Source organism: Juglans regia, chromosome 7 (assembly GCF_001411555.2).
Source record: "Juglans regia cultivar Chandler chromosome 7, Walnut 2.0, whole genome shotgun sequence".
Classification (NCBI taxonomy): Eukaryota; Viridiplantae; Streptophyta; class Magnoliopsida; order Fagales; family Juglandaceae; genus Juglans; species Juglans regia.
In genome coordinates this window covers 900,878-918,778 of record NC_049907.1, presented here as the reverse complement: position 1 = coordinate 918,778, position 17,901 = coordinate 900,878, and the positions used below count along the sequence as shown (strand labels likewise).

Sequence of the window (17,901 nt, the reverse complement as noted above, 5' to 3'; positions counted from 1 at the left end):
CAATACCTAGGAAGTGGGGTCTTTGTTAAATAAATTATTATAAGTTTGCTCACTGGTGATTGATGATCTTTAGGGTTTTGTTTAATTTAGTTAACAGATTTTTAAGATGAGAAAACGATTGATTCCTTTGATGTACGTCACATAATTTTCAAAGTGGTCCATTTATATTATTTCTTTTATATGATAAAAAATGCTGACACACTCACCATCTTAAAAAAGTTACTCTATGAGAGAAGCTAGGGGTCGGACGGGTGCTAAAAAGAAATTTACACCCTCCAATAAATTTGTGACATGTATATTTTTAACAAGTGAGAAATAGAAGTGAGTGTAGGTTATCAAATCCCGTAATCTCGCCCCCGGTGCTCTATTTCTCCCCCCCCCTCTCTCTCTCTCCCTCTCCCCTCAAGCTCTCGCTTTCTCTCACCCTTATAAGCGCTAAAAAAAATCTCTTCTTTTGCAAATCTGTCTTCTTTACGAGTCAATCCCTTTCATTGCCAGCAAGTCAATTGGAGAAGGCAAATAATCCACAACAACATCAAGCAGTGGTTGGACTCCCTTATTTTTAAAAGCTGAGCTGCATAATATTGGGACAAAACTGCTTTAGATGGTTCCCTTCCTAATTATTTTCCTAATATTTTCCTCGTTAGATTCAACTCCTTCTAGGTAGCTCTCCATAGCTTGATCATCCAACTCAACTATGGTTTCTATCATTTATGACCGATACTCTTGTGCTAATTCTTGAAGATCTGCTGGTATATCCTCATACACAAACTTAGCACCCAACTCTTCACGTGACCAAATTATAGCTTTCATCTTCACAAGATCAATGACTCCCTTCAAATTATCTTCTAAACCAATTGGTATTTGAATCACCAATGGTTTAGCACCCAAATTTGTCACCATCATGATTTTTTTTAAAATTGGTTTAGCTGCTGTAAGATATAGCAAATGAGAATCATAACACAAAAATCACAATAACCTAAGGGGTGAGAGAAAGTGATAGCTTGAGGAGAGAGAGAGAGAGAGAGGGGGACAAAAATCACGCGGCTTGAGGAGAGACAGAAAGAGAGGGACAATTTCTTTGGCCGACTTGAAGTCGAGAGAGAAGAAAGAGAAACGGTGATTACCTGCAATCGGTTCTATTTTTCTATTCATAGAAAGTATATGTGTCACAATATCATTAAATAGTATAAATTAATTTCCACTTATCACCCCATCTGGTTTGAAGTTTTTCTCTTATTCTATATATTTTTAAGTCGATGTACGGTATAGCATACCATTCATATTATTTAAATAGTATTAATATTTGATTTGTAATATTTAAATTTTAAAATTTATTTTATAAATTAAATTATAGTATGTAATTAGCAGCTGAGTAATGTAAAAGTTTTAGAATAGCCGTACTCATGTTAAAATCAACGTACATAGTGACTATATACATGCCGGTAAAAGTTGAAAGGCAAATTTATAAGTTCATCGATTCAAGGAATTAATGCACGCGCAAAAGGATTGAATATCATGATATATATATATATATATATATATCAATAATTGTGGTCCCTGTAGGTAGAATATATATCATGATGTCCATGAATACAGCAATTAAAGATCACGAAACATCCTTGCATTCAGGTAGGATGAATAGGCCCTACTCATGTCTTCCTAGGTGCGGCCGAAAGAGCAATTGCTAAGATATGATATTAATTTAACCCAACCCAACCTCCTAATTTTGATTTAGCTCTGCAAGGAATAATTAGCAATATCATCAACTCATCAATCAACGACATATTTAGTGTCTTTGGCAGTATTGATGATGTTGCATGGATTATATGACTGGTGGAAAAAATGAAAATGGGTCACTTTGCAAATGGTGATGGGTTTTCAAGTCAGGAAAAATCGCTTTACACAAAGAGACTCCATCAGTACACATGCATTATGCCAAAAACTAAGCAGAAAATTCCACACAAACATTAGTCATAGAATTAGTCGCTCGCCAAGGAGTTTAATCCTTAAACTCGATCACCTCAACTTGGTAGATTTTTTCAAGTCATGTTCAAACTCAAGACTTGGAAAAGCCAAGGAGCCTGGTTTAGCCTCTCTTGTCTTAGTTGTTGTTCTTCGACATCAATATTGTTTTTGCTTCTGCTATGGTACCCAGATGTCATGTCGGGTACCTTGACAAGCCCCAGTTCATAGCCATTTAACTGGTCTCTTGTCATCTGATGGATCCAAGAACTTGTTCTATTTATCTGACTGGATCCAGTCGAAGAAGAAGAAAAGCTTGGTCCGGAATCTGAGGTTAATGGAGTCTCGGGTTTCTTCCATCTGTTGTAATTTGATGGACCCAGAGTCAGCTCAATCTCACTCTCCTCTATAAGCTGATCTAGCACTCCCTCACCATCATCTGGTTCTGCAATATAGTCCTCGGCAGGCTGTTCCAGATCAAGTTTCCAGCTTTGTGGTTTGTGTTCTGCATCACGCTGATGATGATCATTACTATTCTGAATGAAACCAAGTTCATTCTTCAAATTCCATAGCTCTTGGCTCCTTCCAATATAAGGCCTGTTGCTCCTACTGTTTTTCATTAACATCTTCTGGATCTGATATAGACGATGAAGTTCACTTACCTGCAAGGAAAAAAGAAATTAAACCCCTTTGAGGATACAACTCTCAGCCTTACAGAAAACCCCTTCGAGGAAGAAAAGTACCTGCTCCTTGAATGTTTCTTCATGTTTTATCATGGCCATTCTCATGCATTCCCTGTCATATGGGTTAAGAAGCTTCTGATCCATCGAATCTCAAGTTAGCTTCTGCAACGCTAGATTGCAGCTTCTACCCGAAGAATATGTGCGTATAGTAAGACTGCACCTGTGAATTGAGGAAAGAGGTTCAAAGCTAAGAATGCATCAATAATTTGTTATTTATTTACCAAAATAAGTTGTGGTAGCATTATCGAATAACTTTCAAAAACAGCAATGGATCATACGAATTGATAAGATTAACAGCTTTCCAGTAAAAGTTGTCTGTTTCTTTTCCTGTTCGTCGACTGAGACATTTTGAGCCACACCAATAACTTCCCATATGAAATATCTTCCAACATGACAGCCTATCACATCCACCACCACAGTAATGCCTGCATCTCAAGTACCTACTCGAGACTTTCTTTTTTCTTTTTCTTTTTCTTTTTTTTTTTTTTCTTTTTCCGGCCCTTTTTATAACATATATCCATGGTCAAAGCTTTCTTTTCTGTACAAAGAGATCATCGTATCCTGAAGGAACTGAACGAAATATAGGGGTACGTATAACGGCATTCATAAATATTATGAATATTATGCTTTAATCTTGGAAACAATTTACAATTAATCTAGACCATTCAACTACTCCGCCCGTTATCTGCAGGCCGCGAAGTAGCTGGTTTCCATTTTTTGCTTCGTATAAAAATGAATATCATTGAGATTAAACCAGGCCTGTGAAGGATTTCAAAGAAATGATATCACTTTCCCGATTCATTAACGTCTTAGAAAATACTCCATTCTTGCACGAGAAATATTGTGTTCTGGTATATGCCAAGGTACCCTATTTTAGCTAATACATCTGAAAATTAAAACATATACCTAAAAACGAGTACGTATGAGAATAAATGAAATTAGTTTGTCTTCTCTCTTGTTATAACTTTCTTCACGCGCGGATTACGTACTTAGTTGAACATGATCCAGGTCGAAAGTTCTGTGGTGCAAACTCAACAAGTTAAACTATCACCGAAATAACTTATAGATATCCTCCTGGACAGAGAGAGAGAGAGAGAGAGAGAGAGAGAGAGAGAGAATTAATTTCCTTCTGAGATGGACTGTCTAAGTTGTTCAGAAGATTAAAACATTAACGCGGCACACGCAAATGAATGATAATTTTGAGGAGGATTGAGCGAGTGATCTAAACATGAAGTTCTTTCATGCCCACACTGTATCTTTTGATCCTATACTCCACACCATTGAAGTGATCATATACAAAAGGTGGCTTAAATGGAGATAAGACACTGACCCTTAATTCTGACCTGTAAGAGTTTCTTGAGCTGATCAGGCGATCACAACCGATCTCTTGTGTTGTCCAGAAGACGAAGATCGAAGAAGAAGCAAAGCAAAAAGGAGTCTCTGATCAGTGAAAGACTAACAGCTGATCCTTGTCACAACCCAGCTGCTTGACCAACATGCAGCTTTCTTAGATAGGGAAAGATCATCACCTTGCCTTCACGTTCCCCATCAGAACCTACTGCGCCAAAAGATAAAATAAATAAAAATATAAGAACAGTTGAAGGATTTAAGATTCTCTCCCCCCACACAGAAACCGAAGTGCTGTTGCATTTGGGGTTTGAGGCATGCCAAACAAATCTCAGTGTCTTTAGCCAATGTGCTTAAAGTATTGTGAAAGAGATGCCAGAGACAGGTCCAGCAATGCAGATATATTAAATTGAATATGATAACAATTAGTATGTCCCTATTAATTATTAATTATTAATTATTATATCTAGATAATTATATAATTTTGAGGATCACAAGGCGGCCTTGTATTGCTCAAGACAATCATCAGAGGAACAGCTTAACCTGTCAATTAAGGTGAATCACATGCACCCAAGAATTATATTAAATATTTATGTAACAGTTGTCTCAATAATGTGACGTTGCATATAATATATTGATGCACAATTATTATCATCATTATTATTATCTGTATTATATAATATCTAGATTATAATTAAGATATAATATCGTCTCATTTTCGAAATTAAATTATATGTTCTCTTTGTACTTGATTAATTAATTTGTATATCAGAAATTTATATAGAGCTAGCTAGTGACAAATTAATTAATAAATTTTAAAACTAAAAAAATTTTTAAAGTAAAAAAAAAAAAAAATTTAAAAAGACCGTGACTAATATATGAAATCAAACACATCAATTTATAATTTTTTTTTTTTGAAATTTTTTTATAGTTATAAAAGCATATATTTCTCCTTTTTAAATAAGGAATTGGATGCGTGGCCACCCCTGATCATCTCTTGACAAGGAAGTGACTATATATGTACGTACGTACGTATATATAGCCTATAATTCCCTCTCTACTTTTTTATTTTATTTTTTAAATTTGATTTTCTTTGTTAATTTTTTTAAGAATTATGCCGCATTCATGTGAGTTTAGTGACTAATTTGGAAAGTGTCGTACTTTTAGTATTTCCCATATCATATATTATTCTTTAATTATAAAAAGGGAAAACAAAAATGTTGAACAAGTTATCAATGAGATAATTCCCAATATTTCCAAGGACGTGCTCCGGGAAATATCAAGAGCCTCCAAATTTTATACATATAATTATAAAATAAAAATATTTTTATAAAATGATATTATTTTTATAAGATATTTTACAAAGATATTACTTTTAAAATATTATTATGTCAAATGGTTTAAAAAAAATTATTTGTGTTTATCTTTTTCAAATTTTAAAAACGAAAAGATGTGAATAAAGCTAATTTATTAATTATGAATATGATCTCCATTAATTTGAAATGAATGAAGGAGCTGAAGGTGGCAAATCTGGCCCGCCGACAAATAGATCAGGACTGTACGATAAGTGGGTACCTGTTGGAACAGTCTAAAAGTGAAGAACTGGCCACAGGATCTAAAATCAAACGTACAGTTCAGGAGCTTTAAATTTTCATTAATATATAGAAAGGAAAGGAAAATATTAAGAAATAAATTAAGATCAGCGTGAATGCATTCTATCTACCTAATTTACAAGGTACGATGGATGTATAAGTGATTGGGGAAGAACATGCCAAGTGGACCTTTTCCATACCCTTGGAGAAGACCCCCCCACCATACTATACCTCAATTGGCCACGTTGGGTATCTAATTATCAATGGACGGTCCAAGCTGTAATTAGTGGTCCGCAGCTAAGATTTTTTATTTTTAAAAAGATGACTTGTCTATATAATTCTATACACTACTTTTCTAGTAGTTATATGGTAAATTATGTTTGATATTATCATTTAATAGTTATTTATTTTTTTTAAAGTGATTATACAATATTTATACACTCACAACTACAATTATTATTTATATATATATATATTAATGTTGCTCTCTCAATCTGATTGATGTTAAAATTGATGATGATTTTAATGATTATCTCTTTTGACTTGGAAATAAAATGTAATTAACAATTATCCCCAACAGCGTTACGTAGGAATTAATGGGATTTAACTAATTTATTTTTTTAAGAAGCAATTTGTCATCGTTAAGATCATGTATCTGCATGTACAGACAGATTGGAATAATAGTATGAAGATCCATTTTAGTCTGTGAATTTGCAAACAGATGGATTTGGTTATATACTAATTTCTTAAAAGTAATTAATAAGATTAATTATAAACAAAGCAATTTGCATATCTGCTCGTACATATCGAGATTAATTAATGAACAATATTTTTTTAAATCTTCAAACTAATATCGAGAAGGATGATCACATGATGCTTGTTAGAATAAATGGAATTGAACTACTACTATCTGATCAGAAGAACCCCACAATAATAATCCATTAGGGGAAAGAAAACAACTTGAAAAAAAAAAAAAAAAAAAGGATGGAAAAGAAACAGGAAGACAGGGAGATAGAGAGACACAGAGGGAGTGGGGTGGACATGGACGCACGCGTTGTTGGTGTGGAGAGGTGCAGTCGTATGGGGCGGTGGGTCCATTGGGTTTGGCGAAAAGGCTGAGCCACGAGCTTGCGCTGTTCTTAATTTGGTCCCACCTTTTGCAGAAAAAACTGGCAAAAACATTATCGGAAAAGGGAGGGAAAAGAAGGAAAAAAACACAAAAGCAATTGTCAATTAGCTGTGTTTTAACGTCTACGGTTTCTTGGGAGTACTGAGGACGGAGGTCCAGATATTTTTAACTTTTTCTTTTTATATTATTTTTGCGTGCGTCTTGGGCTTTAGTAGCATGACGCAAGAAATGGATCAGATCCTCTATATATAATATATAAAAAAATAATTTATACAAATCTTAAATAAATAAGTTCTATACAAGTCATTATAAAAAATTAGATTCTATTTTAAAAAAATATAAAAAAATTATTTTTTATTAATAGAACCTATTATTTTACAAAAGACTTGTATGAAGGTTGTTTATTTAAGATTTATATCTAACATTACTTTAATATATATATATAAATTATATGTATAGCTGCCATACATGTGCATATCCCTGTTTAAATATTATTCAAATATGCTGGTATATAATTAAAGTAAGCTATATATGGTTGTTAACTTCTGTTGAATATATAGGTTCGTACGTACGTAGCTTAATCAAAGAGTGAAATGAAAGTTTTGATTGTATCCCTCTTTGTCCCAACCTAGGGTTTCTTTTTAATTAATTCTATTTTCTGGTAGTTGGGTCTCCATTTTCGACCCTAGTTCTTTTAATTAATTGCTTAATTTAACGCTGTATAATGTACGTAGGGTAGGAGTTGATGGCAGCCATGAACAGAGAAATATCGTACGTTTATATTAAAGGATTAATATTTAGGACCCACATTACATATCAACAAGCTGTCATCAGCATTAATATTATGGATATATATATAGGAAATTAAAAAAAAAAAAAAATCATGTAAAATAGATAGCTTACAACCCACTTGATGCGACAAAGATTTAAGTCATGTACATCTTGGAATTAATATTTATAGCAGCTCTCTTGAAATCTAAACAAATATGGAAAATAAATTATTTATACAAGTGATTGATCACTTCATTAAGTGCTATTGCCGTTTAAGCAATGCTGTACTATTGGTAATAATCCAAGTTTCATGCTTGCATTAAAAAGAAGATCAAGAAGCAGCACCGATCCATTTTCATTGCGGGATATATTAAAAATTATAAAATTTAAATTTAAAAAAAAATTAATAAAAATGAATTTTGTACAAAAAAATTGTAAATAAGATTATAAATATATATATAGAATTACTATTCACAAGTATATATAAAATAATTCAATGAAAAACTCTTTCAGTTGGATTACTTAATTCTCGGTTGTTTCAAAGTGCATCCATATTGCTTAACCGAAAAGGTCTGCAAGGTGGGGGCAGAAGGGAAAACATGGTTCAGAGGAAGAATCAAGTGGGGAGGATGGACCCACAAAACTTCTCTATCGATCTCAAAACAACTGGAAGAAAAAGGACAGCATGTACGCCTTCCTACACGCTTTCGTATTAGCACTATCAGGCATTTTGGAGTTTGGACACTAGCCCACCTCTCCTCTATCTTTTCTCATTATTGCTGCTTCTTCTCTTCTTCTTCTTTTTTTTTTTTTTTTTTTTTTTTTTTTTTTTTTTTTTTTTTTGCCTTTCCCTAGAGGCAGATACATTATATTGTGTTTGGTTGTACGTTGAATCAAATTCTAATTTATCTCGAACTCATTTTAGATAAATTATTGATGAAATTTATTATTATTTTTAATTGTTTATAAAAAAAAATTAAACTCATCTCAACGTATTTTATATATTTCAACATCTTAAAAAATTAAATTTATCTTAATCTAAAAAAATTAAAATCAACTTCATAAAATTCATAAAAGATTACCGTTTATAAATCAACTCAACTCATTCAAACGTTGAAAGGTAGACCTAATAATTTATCATGCCTTGGAACCCTTTCTAGAACCACTCGTCACCACCAGTACCTTTTAGCTCATGAAATCTTAACCACACATTTCCCCTCGTATCATGTTTATCACATTTCAGAGTTTTTATCTTTTATTTTTGGGTTTAAGTCTAAGATAGTGGGCTCGCCAACCTTTTTCTTTAGGGACAAATAGATTAGCATTGGCGTGATCACATGCATGACAAGGACCATAGAAAATTCAATTTGGTCGGTTGTTAAGGCCTCTGACTCATGCTGCACCTTCATATATATATATATATATATATATATATATTACCTTTAACGAATATATATGTTAGCCATGATCAAACTTGAGTTTGCAGGCATTTAATGTGATAAGGCCATGCAGTACGAGCTAATTCATTTATTTATTTTTTCACTTTATCATCTTGAGCACGTAAAAATCATGCAAATGAGAACACATCACAGAGTCACAGACAACAGGCCTAAGATGTGATCAGTGGCCTTTAAGAACTATCGTCTAGCTATTTTGAGCATACGCGACCCAAACTTTAATCGGCTTGGCCCAAGGATGTGGACCCACTCCAACTACTCCACTTCAATCCTCTTCATAGTAAACGGGCCGAGACCCATTCTGAGTCAATGGGCCAGAACATCCACGGCCTTCCAGCAAGCTGTTTTCATTACTGCAATAACCAAATTGGGCTGGGTCGGAATCAAGTCCGGCGCCAATGGGAATGAATATTCGTCAGAATTGTGCTGCTTTCAATCGAGAAATCCTTAAAAATAAGGGAAACTCTAAACGAAAGCGGGTTCGTGGACCCCTTGCGCACCCCAGTCTATCTAGCGACTAGCATGCCACACACAAAAAGAAACGGTGCGTTTTGATCTTACAAAATGAAGAGTTGGCCAGTTGGGGATCGAGCAGGAGACGAAAATAAGAAGGAAAATTTCATGACGATGAAAAAGGATGAGAATCTCCCTTATGGTTGCTCAGCACCCATTGACCAGTCCGGAAACTCTAAATTCCAGAAATCAAAATCCATTCAAATTAAAACATTCTCAGAGAGAATCATCAATTTGAAGTTGAAAATTAGGATTTTGTTGTTTAGGAGACCAGACGCTTTGAGCTAGTTAAACCCTAACTGTGATGCAATGTGACTCAAACTTGTGCTTTGGGATGAGTCAGAGAGAATATTTGGAGCGAAGTTGTTGTAAGATAGGGAATAAAGCAGTGAATTTGCCCATTTGAGAAACTCAAAATCCTATCAATACATCAGAACGGCAAATTTGAAGCAAAATCCAAGAAAGTGTGCTCATAATGCAAACCCACGAGATTTTCCAAGTTGGAGAGAGAGAGAGAGAGTAGTATAGAGATGAGAATAGATGTAGCTCGCAGAGAAAATTAGCTAATACGTCTGGTTAAAGATTGAATACTCACGATGTGAAAATCTAGTACAAAATTTTGGGTACAATTTCTTTTTTTTGAATACTTATTGTGCGAAAATGTGATTTGGAGAAGATGAACAGGTTCACCAAAATCTGTTACAATGTCTTTTTTTCCATTCTTTGTCTTTTTCTTCTTCTTTTGTTTTTTTATTTATTTTTATTATAATATAACTGTTGATGTCAGAGGGTGTGCAGGGGGTGCGCCAATTCGTCTGTACGTGGACGCACTGTAAAAATAATAATTGTTTTGATTGGAAAACGTAGACTACATCTGGCTGGCAAGCACATGACATGCAAATCAACATGTCCGTTTGAATGTTGACGGATTGACATTTGGTTGTTCTTTGGGTGTAATTTGAATCATACTGCACACATAATATAAAAGCCGAGGGTCGTTATCCAATTGAGCGCACAAGACTTTGTCGATCGTATTAATTAAGAGCGTTGGGCTTTTATTTAGATAAAATATTAGAGATATCTATCGACCAATGCCACCTCTCAAGTCATTGTCACTAAATTTTCATTTTGAAGTGTTACACAAACTTCACATTTTACGTACTATTTAAAAAATATTCCGAGGTTTGTGCACAAATACGTGAAAAGAGAAGTAATAATAATATGGATAAAAAAATTTTACAATATAATATATTAAAACATTTATCCCGTCAAAATTGATCACCTTGTCCTTCCTCGGAGAGGCCGCCGGCATGCACATGCATAGTGAGTCAGTTCTTCTAATCATTGCTTCCCACAAGAATTTTCTTAATAGAAAATATTGCTCACCTGTATATATTTTGTTTTGAAGCAAAAATTAAACAATATATAGTATAAAAATGAGATAAATAATTTATTTATGTAATATTTTTGAGTTGAGATTAGATTAATTGAGATAAAAATTTAAAGTTATTAGATTATTATTTTTTCATATTATTATTATTTTAAAATTTAAAAAAATTAAATTATTTATTATATTTTATTTAAAAAATAATAATAATTAAATAAGATGAATTGATATAATTCTGAATAACCTAATATCGAGGAGATGTATTATTTCACATGTGTTTGTCATAGATACATTGCATTTTTTCTAATGAAAGTGTCCCTTCGAGACTCGATCGCTTAGCTTAGTTAAATAATATAGCCATCACGTGGTGGAGCCCAAACGTTTCTCCTTCTACCTTTTATGTTTCCCATGCACAAAATGAATAAATTCAATTGTATGAACATAACAGTACTACCGTATCAGCCACCCCCTAACTATTTATAATGTTTATGTTAAGCTAACGTTATATATAATTATAAAGTGTGTAAAAATTATATAATTATTTTTAAAAAGAGTAAAATTTATTATTAAAAAATTAATTAATTTTTTTATGTGAATATCGCATTTATTCATTTTTTTTAAATGATTGTACGATACTTATGTACTCACGATTATAATTATCATTTCTCTTATATTATAAGGAGCAATTAATTAAGCCATGTCATTCTCATTCATTACTACATAGTTAATATATAATATGTAAGAACCTAATTAATCATTATTATTATATAAGTGTTCTTATAGATCATCTAAGCAATTGCATGGCTCTGCCTACCCACAATAACTTCGCCCCTAGAGATTTACTTCTTTAAATATTTATACATATTCTTAATTTGACCGATCGACTCTGGTCTTGTGTACGTTGGTATTTTTTTAATCGACCCGCCACAATAATCGTTATGGTTTTGGAATCATATGCGTGAGAAAAGCATGGTTGGTATACATGTTCTAGCAAATAAAATAAGAAGCAAAAAAGAAGAAAGGCATGGCTGCTATGCTTTCTAAAGTTAGGAAGTCCCCTCACCGCTGGAAGCTGCATTCGTAACGTGGATGCTATGTTCTTGTAGTTGTTGAGGGGTGAAATTCACTTTAGCCATCCCCTGATCTGTCTCTGACGCTTACACGTTTCTCTTTGGACCACTTTTTGTGAGATATTCTCTTCTGGTACAGAGACCATGTTTTGGGTTTTTCAAACTTCTCGTGCTAAACTCAAGCGTTTGGATAAGACATTCGAGGCGGCCAAACGTTGATACACAATAACAGAGCCAAAAATAATGTCTTAATCAAACTCACTACTTTAATAATTATTGCAATAATGATAAATGATAATATATAACAAATGTTTATTTGGCTACGTGAAGATTCTAATCCAAATACGTGCTGGTACGTACCCACGGGCCACTCTTCCAGTACTTCTCCTATCTATATATACATGATCCGGCCTTTTCACTCCAAACCATTAACTCGTGGGAGACACCCATATAGTAGAATATAGGAATCTCTCTGTTTTTTTTTTTTGCGATCTTCCTCCTGCATAATCAAGCTTTCGGGTTTTGGACAATCAAATGGGTGCTCGGTTTCTTCTCATAGCTGTGTGGTCACTTTCCATTGGCTTCAGCCTCTACCCTCAAACAGCGTCAGCACAATTAAAAAAAAACTTCTATGCGAACATCTGCCCAAATGTCGAAAACATCGTTAGAGATGCGGTTCAAAAGAAATTCAAACAAACTTTCGTCACAGTTCCAGCAACCATCCGTCTCCTTTTCCATGATTGCTTTGTCCAGGTAAAGTACTTTAAAGAACAACGCACGAAACGAAAAAGATTCAGTGTTAATTGAAACCAACCCATTTGTCCATTATGGATTTTATATATGGCTGTGTTTGATGGTTAACATACGTTGTTTTTGTCCAAAACCGTTAGGGCTGTGATGCATCAGTAATCATACAATCCACTGGAAGCAACGAGGCAGAGAAGGATCACCCTGATAATCTGTCGTTAGCAGGAGATGGATTTGACACCGTGATTAAAGCCAAGGAGGCGGTTGATGCGGTCTCAAGTTGCACAAACAAGGTCTCGTGCGCAGATATTCTGGCCCTGGCAACCCGAGATGTCATTGCACTGGTTGGTTCTCCGAAGTCCAGAACAACGTTTTTATCGTTATTATTCAAACCTCCTCATGTATATGCAACTTAACTGGACTAGGTTTTAGGAGTACTGTTGTTTGATTTGTTTGCCTTGTCTCAATATCAAGAAATTAAGGTAATGACAGTACTGATCATGATGCCTTGACGTGGCATGCAGTCAGGTGGACCATCTTATGCTGTAGAGTTGGGTAGATTGGACGGCCTGAGCTCAAAAGCATCAAGCGTAGAAGGGAAGCTGCCTAAGCCCACCTTCAATTTGGACCAGCTCAATTCCATGTTCGCTGCCAATGGTCTCTCCCAAACGGATATGGTTGCTCTGTCAGGTACGCAACGCAACGCAACACCCTCCAATCATTGATGATGAGTTGGCGTCGGAGTTGCTCGTCACTTGGGCGACTGGGTCCCCTATGCAGGAGTGAGTACTTCTGCTAGGGGATTTCTGGCCTCTTATTTTTGAACTAATTTCTTGCATCTTTCTTATGATTCGTCACGGGATAAAGTATATATATATATGACAAGTAATGAATATCTAATCATAAATGATATGTTTCTTTCAGAAAATGTTACACATGTATTGATAAGTATATTTTAAATTAGTCTGCATGCAGTCCGCGTTTCTTTATTTATGCATTCATCTTAACAGTTAAGAATAAGAGGACTGCTACATTCATAAAGAAATTATATAAAAATAATTTCATAAACTGACGTGATTTTATCTGATTAGTTAGATCTATTTTTTAATAAAAAGTAACTTTATTGAAAATTTGAGATGTAACAATGACTTCATAAATTATATGTTTTTTTTATATATAGTTGAAACGCACGTAAAACATATAAGTTTTTTGATAATTTGAGATGTAAATCACATGTTTTACGTTGATGGCCTGAGTGATGGAAGCTTGGAAAGGGCTCCTAGTTAATTAGCTACGTGTTGATCATATGAATGTGATCATAAAAATGATTTGCGTGTTTGATATATATTATATATATATATATATATGCAGCTGCGCACACCGTTGGATTCTCTCACTGTAGCAGATTTGCGAACCGGATATACAATTTCAGCCGTCAGAACCCGGTGGACCCATTGCTGGAGCAGAATTATGCGACCCAGCTGCAATCAATGTGCCCGAAGAATGTGGACCCCAGGATAGCCATCAACATGGACCCAAACACGCCCAAAAAGTTTGACAACGTCTACTTCAAGAATCTTCAACAGGGGAAGGGACTCTTCACCTCGGACCAAGTTCTGTTCACTGACACAAGGTCTAAGCCCACGGTAAATAGCTGGGCAAGCAGCTCTTCTGCCTTTGAAACTGCTTTTGTCACTGCCATTACCAAGCTGGGTCGAGTTGGAGTCAAGACTGGCCAGAATGGCAACATTCGTCGTAATTGTGCTGCTTTTAATTGATGCAACCAGTCCCACAATAGTCAAAAGTCCGCAGCTTGCATGAAGCTACGTACATGATATCAAATCAAAGGAAAATAAAACAAATAGAGAAGCTGACATTAATTTCATTATATATGTAACTTGAATAATACGTAATGTCGACTTTCCTTGTATTTGGACCAGTGAAGTTGAAGACATTCCACGCTGGGCTTCTATATTTATTAAGAATAGTGTTAAATATATTTATAAGACTCATTTTATTAATTTTTTTTAAATTTAAATTTTAAATTTTAAATTTCATGATTTTTATCTTATTAATAACTGACACATGGAGAAATAAGATTTTTTAAGTACATTTAACATTTTTTATTTATTAATAATGAAAAAAATATTTCTCATGTTCAAATCAACGTTAAATTGAAGAATAATATTAAATACTTAATAAATATTATAAAATACTATTCGTATTTTATCTCTATCAGACACCAATTTCATGTCCCAATTACTTCAAAAATCCTATAACGATTAAGCTCAGTCATCTTATCATTATTATTATTATTATTATTTTTTGGATTCACACTGTTCTAGCGTGGACGTAAGCAAAAAAACAAAAGAATCATAAGAGCCTTGAATTATTCAACGCTTGACAGCTCAGATTATTGGCATATTGTTAAATAAAGAACAATATCGAAATAGTGTTATTATATTTTTTAAATCTATCCAAAGACTTTTCCGGAAGCGATAAATCAAGCAGGTGGACGGCAAAAGATAGGGCCCCCTTCCCCCCAATCAGTATCATTCATAAATAAAATATTTAATAAAAATAAATTTATAAATTAACGTATCTTAACTAATATTTCAAATTATACAGTTATTTTTAAAATAAATTTGATATATTACATCAAGATAAATCAATTTGTAAACTTGTTTTTATGAAATCCCTATATGAATCTATCATCTGAAGAAAAAGATAGAATAAATCAAGAGAACTGGAACTTTGTGTCATAAATACCTTACACAACTCAAAGATATTAGCGACGAGGCCTGATAATTCTCATGGTGCTTTCTGTCATATGTCTCATTAGCCTTTACTTGTATTTAATACCTGTAGTTACTCTGCTCAGAGATGCATTTGTCGCACATTTATGTTACCCCGCTACACGCTAAAACTCTTATTCAAATCTCTTAATTAACAAGGCTGATCTGTCGCCATGTGCAATTTGACAATGACAAGGTCTTGTTGTATTTAAAGCTGCCAAATTAGTTCATGGTCAAATATTGCATAGTTTCTTCGATCAAAGAGGCATGCAAGGGACCTGTGATTAGTATGTTCTTGCTGGTAAAATAAAAAAAATGCTACTCTCGCCAAGATTTTTATTTATTTATTTAGTGATTAAAAAAATATTTTTTGAATGATATTATAAATTTTTAAAATATATATAAGGATATAAAAATAATAATAATAATTTTTTACTCTTATCGGCACCCGCCTCCTGCTACACCTTCGGTGAGTATAGCACTGCTCGTAAAAGAATTAGGCTTATAAAAAATGCTAGTGGAATTATTTAAATTTATCGCTCATATATTTTAATTTTTAATTTTTACTTAATGGTAAGGAAAAAGAAAAATAACAACAAATTTATAACTCGCGTATGCCTCTAAGCTTTAACGGCGGCCCGCTATCAGCATCTTAAGCCTATACAAGTGGTCTGCAATTACAAGGAAAAGTCTCAGAGAAGGGAACAAACATCACGTTCATGTGTCACCTCCCCCCATGTTAATACAAAATCAATATCAATCCCAAACCCATCGATCACGTCCATGCCAAGAAATGGACCATAGACTTCTAAAAGTCTTCGAGCATTTATATTTTTGCTTTCAGTTTTCACTGTTACAACCATTTCCATTAAGATAAGCGGATATGCCATGAGCTTTGAGGCACCAGCCATCCGGTAAAAGGGTGCTCATAAATATGAAATATCAGTGATTGAGTCTTGCATTCAGTCATTCAAAGGTTGTCAATCCTACCTTGCAAAGCTGTATACAAACGAAATTTTATACTGCAACCTTGAATGAAAGATGTGCAGTGCTTGATTGAACATAATGCATCAGAACACACCATGGAATTTTTGGAAAGGCAAAAACTTGACAACGTAAAGTTAATTAACTTACTGCCACGCACACGTCTACACACACGTGGAAGGAAATGCCCCTGCTGACTATTTGGCGAAATTTGGTGCCAAGGGACACGACCGCGAGTATGGCACAATACCACGCAGCTACCTAGGAAACTCCGAGAGCTCATTTGCATGGATAAACTAAATCTTCCCTATTTACGTATTCGGTAGTTAATCTTTGGAGTACTTTGTGTTACGTTTGATGTTTTAGGAGTGCTTTGGTTTTTGGCTTCAGTGTGGGTCCTGTAAACAGGATTTTCCACCGCTTAAGTGAGGCTCTATTCAATAAAAGGGAGGTGCCGTCCTCATTTCTTAAAAAAAAAAAACAAAAAAAAACACGTGTACACACACAAAAATGGATGAGTCCTCTCTGGATTACACTCATCTTTTATGAGAGCAAAGCTTAAACTGATAATCCACACCGTTACAACTTTAATGACAAGTTTTCCTTGCTACTTCAAATTTCACAAAGAAAATGAGTCAACTGTACAAGTTAATAGAGGATTGCAACTCGATTATATATCTGCCGGGAGGAATGGAACACGAAATTGGTGACCCAAATTACATGCACAAATTATTTTCTAAGACAGACTTTTAGAGATTAGATCATGTAAGGTTTTTCTGTAAACTTTTAACTGTTTTGAAAAGATTTTAGAGATTGAATTTTATGGAGCATTGTGAAAGTTGAGGGATCCATCCAAAATATGTTTGGATTAAGAAAGTTTTTTAGACATGTTTTTATGTGGGTTTGTAAAAGTCGCAGGGTCCATAAAAAATATGTTTGGGAAGAAAATTTTTGTGAGAGCCATTTTTTTAGTTTGTGAAAGTTGTTCTGGTTTTTGTTTACGGAAATCAAAGTAAATCCTTAAGATGAAAACATTTTGAGGTTTTTTTTTTTTTTTTTTTGGGTAAAGATGTTTGGATCAAAAGTGAAGTTTTTTTGAGAAATTCCAAAAAGTTTCTTGTTCCCAAAAGATGAAATAACTGTGCTTCAAACTGCAAAGGTAGTATATGAAAGGAACTCAAAAAAAAATCAAAAATAAAATAATAGAAAAATAGACTTCTAGTAATCATGTTAGTGCTTTGTAGGAGTCATATTTCACGTCAAATTAAATTAAGGGGAGGAGGTACAGTAGAACCGATCAATTGTGTTTAAGTGCTTTATTTATCTTCATCCCTTTAATTTTACTCTGCAAGTTCACGTCAAAAGAATCTTATTCAAGCAGCCAGTATAAAGGGTAATTTG

The 17,901-nt window shown here is 34.0% G+C and overlaps 2 protein-coding genes across 4 annotated transcripts; one reads left to right on the top strand and one right to left on the bottom strand.

The window, feature by feature from the left end:
- Positions 1 to 1,852: 1,852 nt before the first annotated feature.
- Positions 1,853 to 4,452, bottom strand: LOC108988674. 3 transcript variants are annotated; one of them, XM_018961998.2, is made up of 3 exons: positions 4,052 to 4,452; positions 2,709 to 2,868; positions 1,853 to 2,627 (listed from the first exon to the last, which is right to left on the bottom strand). In XM_018961998.2, exons 2-3 carry the CDS (start codon positions 2,790 to 2,792, stop codon positions 2,043 to 2,045), a joined length of 669 nt encoding a protein of 222 aa, XP_018817543.1. In that variant the 5' UTR covers positions 2,793 to 2,868; positions 4,052 to 4,452; the 3' UTR covers positions 1,853 to 2,042. The 3 variants fall into 3 exon arrangements, with proteins under 3 accessions (XP_018817543.1, XP_018817542.1, XP_018817544.1); XM_018961997.2 differs by having other exon boundaries at positions 4,039 to 4,435; XM_018961999.2 differs by lacking the exon at positions 4,052 to 4,452 and adding an exon at positions 2,987 to 4,032.
- Positions 4,453 to 12,304: 7,852 nt separating this feature from the next.
- On the top strand, positions 12,305 to 14,703 carry LOC109004171 (peroxidase 73-like). Its single transcript, XM_018982635.2, has 4 exons — positions 12,305 to 12,727; positions 12,865 to 13,065; positions 13,246 to 13,411; positions 14,093 to 14,703. The coding sequence occupies exons 1-4, from the start codon at positions 12,509 to 12,511 to the stop codon at positions 14,497 to 14,499; spliced, it is 993 nt and encodes a 330-aa protein (XP_018838180.1). The 5' UTR covers positions 12,305 to 12,508; the 3' UTR covers positions 14,500 to 14,703.
- Positions 14,704 to 17,901: the final 3,198 nt, after the last annotated feature.

Excerpts from the sequence above, each read along its gene's own strand:
- LOC109004171 (XM_018982635.2), top strand. The coding sequence starts at position 12,509 with ATGGGTGCTCGGTTTCTTCTCATAGCTGTGTGGTCACTTTCCATTGGC. Across the intron at positions 13,066-13,245 it reads CCCGAGATGTCATTGCACTG|TCAGGTGGACCATCTTATGC; the intron begins GTTGGTTCTCCG and ends CGTGGCATGCAG. Across the intron at positions 13,412-14,092 it reads GGATATGGTTGCTCTGTCAG|CTGCGCACACCGTTGGATTC; the intron begins GTACGCAACGCA and ends ATATATATGCAG.
- LOC108988674 (XM_018961998.2), bottom strand. The coding sequence starts at position 2,792 with ATGGATCAGAAGCTTCTTAACCCATATGACAGGGAATGCATGAGAATG. Across the intron at positions 2,628-2,708 it reads AAGAAACATTCAAGGAGCAG|GTAAGTGAACTTCATCGTCT; the intron begins GTACTTTTCTTC and ends TTTTCCTTGCAG.